Consider the following 9,265-nt stretch of genomic DNA (forward strand, 5'->3'; position numbering starts at 1 on the left):
AGGAACAAAGCATATAATTCAAGTAAGATGAAAGTGAATCAAGCACTTAGACTAGTAAGCCATAACAGCATGAAAACAAACAAACTAGCAGACAGTAAATGAATCTAGAAAGATACTAATCAACAGGGGACATTTGTACTTTCAATTAACATATTTGAACTAGAATCAGTCAGAGAACAATACAATCTCTTGGAGTCTATTTGTTTCATTTGTGTTATCATCATTGTTGGGTTCCATGTCCTTCCTCTGTCCATGATGATGTACCTGTTCCTCCAAGAGATTGAATGACTTCCTACAAAAGATATTGAAAGTTGCTTGTTCCCCAAGCACTTGAGAGGCAGTTAGCATGCATGTATGCTTGTGATTCTGTGAACCTAAGTTGGTGTGGGAACACCAAACTTAGTTCCTTGCCTACTTCTATATGTAGCAGAATAAATACATGCATAAAACATCAAGTACTTTTATTAAGGAAATAAACTATGGACTAGAAAACAAACTATGAACTAGAAAACAACTAAAAACTAGAAACATGACAATTGTTAAGCAGTTTCTCTGATGGTTTGGAGCCGATACTGATCATGATGAGGGTGCAATGTGTTCTTAATGAATTTTTTGGTGGAACACCAAACTTAGCATCCAACATTCACCCCTTAATTATTTTGGTGTGCAACACCAAACTTAGATCTTTGCAATACTGAGAAATCTACTCAACTCTTTTATTAAATTAGCTATGAAGAGAAAATTACCTCAGGTTGGGTTGCCTCCCAACAAGCGCTTCTTTATTGTCACTAGCTTGACATCTTGTTCTTTGATCATGGAGGTTGAAAATCATAATTCCTCAGCTTTTCTCCTCTTACTGTGATCTTTCTTCCGGTCTTCTCTTTGATGATCTCTAGGTGTTCAAGTGAAAGGATCCGATTCACAGTATAGTACTCAGATAATTGTGGACACACCTTCATTGGTTGGGTGTTCATCATCACTTTATCCCCTGGTGAGAAGCCTTCAGTGGGGATTTTCTTGTTTTTCCACCCTTTTGGCCTCTTCTTCTTCTCTTCTTTCTCAAAAGATACCCCCTGCCTTGGTGGTTCCTTATCTGAGATGTTGAATTTCTCATCTGGAGGTTTTGGATCTAGTTCCTCCTTGATTTCTTTGGTCTGTTGCACCATCTCTACTTCTTTCAAGCATGGATTTGGAAGTCTTGGAGTTAACTCATTGAATGCCTCTTTCAAGCTTTGATCCCTGGCTTTATCCTCCATACAATCTTCTTCTTGAGTGGGCTCAAGCAGGGTTTTAAAAACATGGAATGCTAGGTGCTCATCATGCACTCTCAGCAACAATTCCCCTTTTTCAACATCTATCAATGCTCTGCCCGTAGCCAGGAAAGGCCTCCCCAGGATGATGGGAGTGTTAGGGTCTTCCTCCATATCCAGGATGACAAAATTAACTGGGAGAAGGAATTTTCCCACTTTTACCAGCACATTCTCTACAACTCCAAGTGCTTGTTGAATGGACTTGTCAGCCATTTGAAGAGTTATTTGAGTGGATTTCAGCTCAAAAATTTTAAGCTTCCTCATAAGAGATAGAGGCATCAAGTTTATACTTGCACCAAGGTCACAGAATGATTTCTCAATAGTTATGTTTCCTATGGTACAAGGTATATAAAACCTTCCAGGATCATCCTTCTTCTCTGGTAGACCCCTTTGGAGAATGGCACTACACTCCATTGTCATTTCAACAATCTGTCCTTCCTTCAAGGGTCTTTTCTTTGTTAGCACTTCTTTCATAAATTTGGCATATAATGGCATCTGTTCAAGTGCTTCTAAGAAAGGAATATTGATGCTGAGTGTCTTGAATATGTTCAGGAACTTTGAGTATTGCTTATCCTCGTTTTCTTTTTTGAATCTTTGAGGATATGGAAGTTTGGGGATATATGGCTTCATCCCTTCCTTCTTCTCTTGTAGTTGTGTTTCAGGGATGTCCTTATCTCTCTTTGAGCTTTTTGCATTCTCGGTCTTTCTATCCTCTTCACTTCTCCCTTCTGTCTCTTCTTGTGGAACTTGTTTGTTGTGTTTTTCCTGATTGATGGCTTCCTTCTCCCAAGTCTTCTCACTTCCCACTATGATTGCTTTGCACTCCTCCCACTTTGTAGCTTTTCCTTTGTCCCTTGGGTGGTTTTGAGTGGCACTAGGGGATGCATTTGGTTGCTTCTCACCCATCTCTGTAATTTGTTTAGCTACTTGTTCCATTTGCATCTCAAGATTTCTGACTGAAGCTTCTTGGTTTTTGCTTGTTATGGCTTGATCTTTTCTTGCTGCTTCTTGATCTTTTCTTGCTATTTCTTGATCTTGTCTAGCCATCTCTTGATTTTTCATGAGTTTTTCCATCATTATCTCTTGGTGCTTCATCATCTTTTCCATCAATATCTCCTAATTGGAGATTCTTTGAGTGTCTTGTGATGCTTGTGGCTGGTTGTGAGATGTTGAAGGTTGATGATAGGTATTTTGGTTAGTGGTTTGGTTATTGGGTGGATAGTAACTAGAATTTGGGTGGTTGTTTTGGGGTTTTCTATATGGATTGGGGTTAGTGTTTTGCTGATTGTGGTTTTGGTTGTTTCTTGAGTTATTTTGGTTTGAATTTCTTTGCCATGGTTGCTGGTTTTGAGTGTGGTTATCTCCCCATCTTATGTTTGGATGGTTCTTCCAGGATGGATTGTAGGTGTCACCATAGACTTCATTTTGCCCGGAGCTTTGGTTGTGCACATATTGAGGTTGTTCCTGCTGCTGATCTTCTTGGTTTTCTTCATTTTGTCCCCATTTGGTTGATGATTGGCTTGTGTTGACTGCTGCAACTTGGAGACTATCAATCCTCTTGGCCATTTGCTCAAATTGTTGTTGAATTTGTTGCTGCATCATTTTATTTTGAGCCAGAATTGAGTCCACTCCGTCCAACTCCATCACTTCTTTCCTTTGTGATGGTTGGCGTTGCCTTTAGTGAGCAAAGAAATACTGGTTGTTAGACACCATATCAATGAGATTTTGGGCTTCCTCTACAATTTTCATGAGTTGTAAGGAGCCTCCTGCTGAATAATCCAAAGCCTCTTGAGATTTCAATGTCAAGCCTTCATAGAAATTCTGCAATCTGTCCCACTCACTGAACATTCCAGGTGGGCACTTCCTGATTAGAGCTTTGTATCGTTCCCATGCCTCATACAAGGGTTCAGCATCCATTTGTGTGAATGTTTGTACTTCAGTCTTTAATCTAATAACTCTTTGAGGTGGGTAGAACTTGGCAAGGAACTTGGTTACTAGATCATCCCAATTGTTGATGCTGTCTCTTGGAAAAGATTCTAACCATTGAGTGGCTTTGTCTCTGAGAGAAAATGGAAACAGCAGTAGCTTGTAACTGTCAGGATGCACTCCATTAGTTTTGACAGTGTCACAAATCCTCAAGAAGGTGGATAGGTGCTGGTTTGGATCTTCCAAGGGGCCTCCTCTATAGGAACAGTTGTTCTGCACCAAGGTGATGAGTTGGGGCTTCAATTCAAAGTTATTTGCATCGACATTTGGGGTAAGGATGCTACTCCCACAATGCCTTGGATTAGCAAGTGTATATGAAGCCAATACTCTCCTTTGGGGCTGACCATTGTCGTTGGCCACTCCCACTTGTGGATTTGTTGGATTTTCTTCCATTTCTTGGTTCTCTTCTCAACCTCCAAAGTGTTTCAGGATCAAAAGGTGTGGATTCATCGCTTCTTCCTCCTGACATAAACACAGAACCAGGAACCAGAATTAAACACTCTATAGCTAGAGTGAAGTTAGTGTTAGCTTAAGCAAAAATTCAAACAGTTAGTATGCTTAGTAAAAAGAAAAAGAAAAAGTGCTTAATCTAGACCACCACCTCACTTAATCATTGTCAATCTAATCAATCCCCGGCAACGGCGCCAAAAACTTGATCGTGTGGAAAACGATCCAACACAAAACTCACCGGCAAGTGTACCGGGTCGCATCAAGTAATAATAACTCACATGAGTGAGGTCGATCCCACAGGGATTGAAGGATTGAGCAATTTTAGTTTAGTGGTTGATTTAGTCAAGCGAATCAAGTATTGGTTGAGTGGTTCGTAATTTGCAGAAACTAAATTGCTTGAAAAGTAAAGGGGAAGGGGAAATTTGCAGTAAACTAAAGAGCAGAAAAGTAAGTGTGCTGAATCTTAAAATGCAAGTAATGTAAATTGCAGAAACTTAGATTGCAAGAAATGTAAATGACTGAATCTTAAAGTGCAAGTAATGTAAATTGCTTGAATTGTAAAAGGGATTGGGAGTTGGAATTGCAAAAATTAAACAAGAACAAGTAAATTGCATCAAACAATAAAAGAGAAAATTGAATTGCAGTGAAGTAGATCTTAAACAGAAGAGTAAAATGCTTTGAGAATTTAAAAACAGAGAAAGCAGTGCTTAATTTGCAGCAAAGTAAAAGAGGTTGAAGATCTCAGGGTGGAAGAGACTAGATAACAAGTCTAGATCTCAAATCTTTCCTTGATCCAACAAGAATAATTGCAAAAGAGGTGAAGAAGAGTAAATTGCAGAAGTAAATTAAAGATGAAGCAGTAAACAGAAAGTGAAATTCAATTATGCAGAGAAAGTAAACAAGAGATCTCAAGGTGAGATTGAAACATAAGTTCTTCAATTCTTCACCCAAGATTCAAAGCAAGAAAATAAAAGAGTGCTCAAGCAAGAACCAAGAAGAAGAGAGAGCAATTCTCCTTCCAAGTTCTCAAAAATCTAAATTCAAAAGTTCAGAGCTCAAAAATGAAAATGACAATAAAAAGGAGAATTCAAAGTAAAATCTCAAAGTGTCAAAAGGTCCTAATTACATCAAACTAACTCCTATTTATACACTTTCTATTCTTGTATTTTGGAATTTAGATGGGCTTTTGATTTGGTGAAGAAATGAATTAAGTTGGATTTTTAATTCAACTTTTAGCCCAAATGCACCTCCCAGGGGTAAGCTCAGTTGGAAAATCCAACTTAGCTTTCAAGCATGCTCCATCCATGTCAAATTGGTGCGCCCAGCCTTGTTTGGGTGTCAATTGGCTCTAGACCGTGTCATGATGCGCAAGGCTTCCTCCTTGGTGCGCCAAAATGCTTGTCACAGCCCCCTTGGTGTGCTTTGGCCGTGTCATAGTGTGGGGAAGGTTGGGGAGGTAGTGCTCAGTTGGAAAATCCAACTGAGCTTTCCATGTAGCACCTTGCTTTCAGCCTCAAGGTCCCAGGTTCAAATCCTGGTGGGAGCAAGTGGAGGAATTCTTTGAAGCTAATTTCCTTAGATGAGTGGGCACCCCCTCCTTATGTTTCAAGGAATTTCCAAGTTCGAAACTTGGCTCAAGCATTTAAGCTATTTCTTCTTAATTTTCCTTGCAAGCTTGGTGGCACTCCTTCCTTATGTTTCAAGGAATTCCCAAGTTCGAATCCTGAGAGAAGCATTTTAGCTATTTCTCTTGATTTTTCCTTGCAAGGAGTAGCGTGTGGTTCCAAGTTCGAATCCTAGAGGAAGCATTTTGGCTTATTTTTCATGATTTTCCTTATGCCTATCAATATAATGTAGCGCTCCATTAAGTAAAGCAATTGAGCGCCTTTGCCTCCATGGAGTAGCGCCTTTTTGTCATCCCTCAGGTGCAAGGTTCAAGTCTTGGTGGCTTCATTTATGGGATTTTTGCTTTGAATTAATTTTTGAGAGCCCCCGATAAAGTTCACTTAGTTAATTGAGCTTTATGCCATTTCCTTCCTTTCTTTAGTGCTCAGTTAACTATTTGAACTTAGCCTTGTACCTTGCCTTCCCCTTTCATTCCTTGTGAAGCTCAGTTTACTTTTCCAACTTAGCTTCCATTCTTCCTTGATTTTTGCCACGCTTTTCTTCTCTTGGCACGCTTGTTGCTTCCTTTGGGCACATTCCTTAGGCCACGCTTTTCTTATTTTCTTCTTTCTTCATCTACAAGCAATCAAAACAACCAATCAAAGTATCACTAAATTCACAAGGTTTATAAATCATTAAAATTCAATTAAATTTAGCTTAAACCTCATGATTTAACATCAATTACATGGTGGTTGATTGATTCAAAGAAGTCATGCATTTTTAATCCAAATTACTTTCTTAGAATGCAAGAAAGTGCATAAAACCTAATAAAAACAAAGAAAAAGGCTAGTGAAACTAGACTAAGATGACTAGTCATCACACAACAACCAGTAGAATAATAACCAAAATCCATATAGAAAACCCCAAAACACTTACCCCAACTCCAACCATTATCCATCCAATAACCAAACCACTAACCTAAACAACCATCATTCACCCTCACCAGCTCACAACCAACCATAAATTCCACAAGACTCTTAGAGAATCTCCCAGTTGGAGATGATGATGGAGAAAATGATGAAGCAGCAAGAACTTATAGCCAAGAACAATGAAGCTTCCATAAGAAATATAGAAAGGCAGATTGGACTGCTTTCTAAGCAAGTTGTAACTGAAAGACCATCAAGCTCACTCCCAAGTGATACAATTCCAAATTCGAAGGAAGAGTGCAAAGCTATACAGCTAAGGAGTGGAAAGATCTTGGTGAAAGATGAAGGAACAACCAAGAAGCCAAAGGAAAATGACAAGAAGCAAGCTAAAAAAGAGTAAACTAGTAATAAAGAAGTGACAGTAAGCAAGCAAACTTCAGAGAAGCTCAAAGAAAAGAAAGACCAGCCACAAATCTCAAGAAAAGGGAAGGAAGCAATGGAAGAACCAACCAAGGAACAAAGGCAGGGAGTGAACTTCACACCTCCATTGCCATATCCCCAAAGGTTCAACAAGGAGACTAAGGACCAACATTTCCCCAAATTCCTTGAAGTCTTCAAGAAATTGGAGATCAACATTCCCCTGGCTGAGGCATTAGAGCAGATGCCTCTATATACAAAATTCTTTAAGGAGCTCATTAACAAAAAGAGAAGTTGGCATGAGAAGGAGACCATATTGCTCACTGAGGAATGCAGTGCATTAATCCAGAAGGGGCTTCCCCCAAAACTTGAGGACCCTAGAAGCTTTTTCCTACTGTGCACCATTGGCAACCTAAATATCAATAAAGCAATGTGTGATTTAGGGGCGAGTATCAATCTAATGTCCTCTTCTTTGGTGAAAAAGTTGTGCATAGAAGAAGTGAAGGCAATACAAATGTCTCTAGAATTGGTGGACAAGTCAGTGATATGTCCGAGGGGTGTGATTGAAAACCTTCTAGTTAAGGTAGACAAATTCATATTCCCTGCAGATTTTGTGGTCTTAGACTCAGAGGAAGAGGGAGGTGATTCCATTATACTGGGAAGGCCATTCTTGGCCACATCAAGGGCCATTATAGATGTGGAGCAAGGAGAGCTGACCCTCAGAATGCACGATGAAAACGTCACCTTGAATGTCTTTCCAGAAACACAACACATTGATGAAATGAGAAACTGCATGAAGACTGATAAAGGGGACTTGCAATGGAAGAAGAAAACAAACAAGACAATCATTAATTACCTTTCAGAGCAAGAAACAAACAACACAGCAGGGCAAAAAGAGAATGAAACTATGCAGAGTGATGAAGGAAAGTAAGAAGAAATTGAAGTATTAGCTACTGAGAAAGAAAGTCCAAAGATGCAGTCCATTGCCAAAAAGGGGGAAGGATCCACACACAGAAAGAAGAAAAACAAGAAAAGGGTTAAAAAGGGGTGGAAGAACAAAAAGATCCCAACTGAGGGATTCCAAAAAGGGGATAAAGTGCAGTTAATCTACCAACAACTGGGGGCAAGCCAACAAGCTGATGACCACTACACTGTCAGCAAAATACTCTCACTAGAGCATGCTAAAATTGAGCATCAAGGCACTAAAAGGAAGATCACAGTGAGGGGAGACAAGCTGAGATACTACAGTCATCAACCACCCTAATGAGGGGCCAATGTCAAGCTAGTGACAATAAAAGAGCGCTTCATGGGAGGCAACCCATGATCTAAGATTTTTGCCTTGTTTTTGAATTCAATAATTGATGATCATTCTAGCATGAATTTGAATTCTCATTAACTTACCTGATAGCTACATACACTATTTTGGAGCATATGTTAGACATCTAAGTTTGGTGTGCCTGAAGGCACTCCAGATTAGCTTTTCAAGCTTTCTTAGACTATATGCTTAATCATTGTGATAAAGTATACGGCCAAATATTAAGTTTGGTGTCTACACATGCATTAATTTTCAGAAGAATTAAATTATGTTCATGAAATCAAAGTCAGGCATGAATGGATCATACATAGTTTTCATTTTAGTAAATAAAATGTGCTTTATGAATAATATACCAATTGTGATGGACTGTGTGCATTTTATATTGACTCCTTAGCAATGGACAAGTTTGGTGTTCACCAAATCTTGGTTCATTATCTAAGGAACACAATTGGTTCTTTATGAATAAAAAACATGATAAATAGTTTAAATGCCCATCACTACACCAATGTGCTATATTTTCTATCCTAAGACTCACCATTTTTGTTGATTTGGTTGAATAGAAAAAAAAGAAGATTGAGAAAAGGACAAGAAAAGGGAGGGTCACGGCTATGACAAGTCAAGTGAGAAGTGATCACATGTTCTTAGAGAAGCGTGCCCATTGGAAAACAAAATCTGCATGCATGCACCCTTGGACACCGAAATGCATGCAACCAATGAGGAGAAAATCCTTGTCAATCTTCAACAAAGAATGCAGACCGTCCATCTCATGAGCCTCCCATCATACTTAGTTCAATCTTCACCCTTCATGCTTGATGCATTTGCATCTTTGCTATATTAGCTAGTTAGTTTAAGTAGTTTTAGCTTAATTTCATTCACTTTCTTTGAAATAAACAAGCATTTGTGTGAGTTTTCTCTCCATGTATTCAGGAACCAAGAACTAGGTGTAATTTGGCCATATTTGCGCAAAGAATTCAAGGAGTTGACAAATGAATTAGCATGAATGAATCTCTTGAAAATTGTTGCATAGAATGGCAAAACTTTGAAGCAAATTCTTTGGTTAATGATAGGTAATGAAGCAAGAAGGTCAAGCCAGCAAGAATTAGAGCAAGAAAGATTGGGGACATAGCAAGCTTGGCAAGGAGGAAGAGACTTTGGAGTTGCCAACATGCATTATCACTTGAGTGTTTGGCAATAACGCCAAGTAGTCCTGGAAGGTGAATTTGAAGCCCCAAGTAAGTTACCAACTTGAATTTACA

At 39.0% G+C, this 9,265-nt stretch overlaps 1 protein-coding gene across 1 annotated transcript; it reads left to right on the forward strand.

Moving 5' to 3' along the window:
- The first annotated feature begins 7,124 nt into the window (after window positions 1-7,124).
- LOC148545039 (uncharacterized) lies at window positions 7,125-7,625 on the forward strand. The gene has a single exon (XM_088499036.1). It carries the CDS (start codon window positions 7,125-7,127, stop codon window positions 7,623-7,625), a length of 501 nt encoding a protein of 166 aa, XP_088355162.1.
- The last annotated feature ends 1,640 nt before the right edge of the window (window positions 7,626-9,265 follow it).

This window comes from Arachis ipaensis, chromosome B9 (genome assembly GCF_059453495.1).
Source record: "Arachis ipaensis isolate K30076 ecotype BB chromosome B9, ASM5945349v1, whole genome shotgun sequence".
NCBI classification, from domain to species: domain Eukaryota; kingdom Viridiplantae; phylum Streptophyta; class Magnoliopsida; order Fabales; family Fabaceae; genus Arachis; species Arachis ipaensis.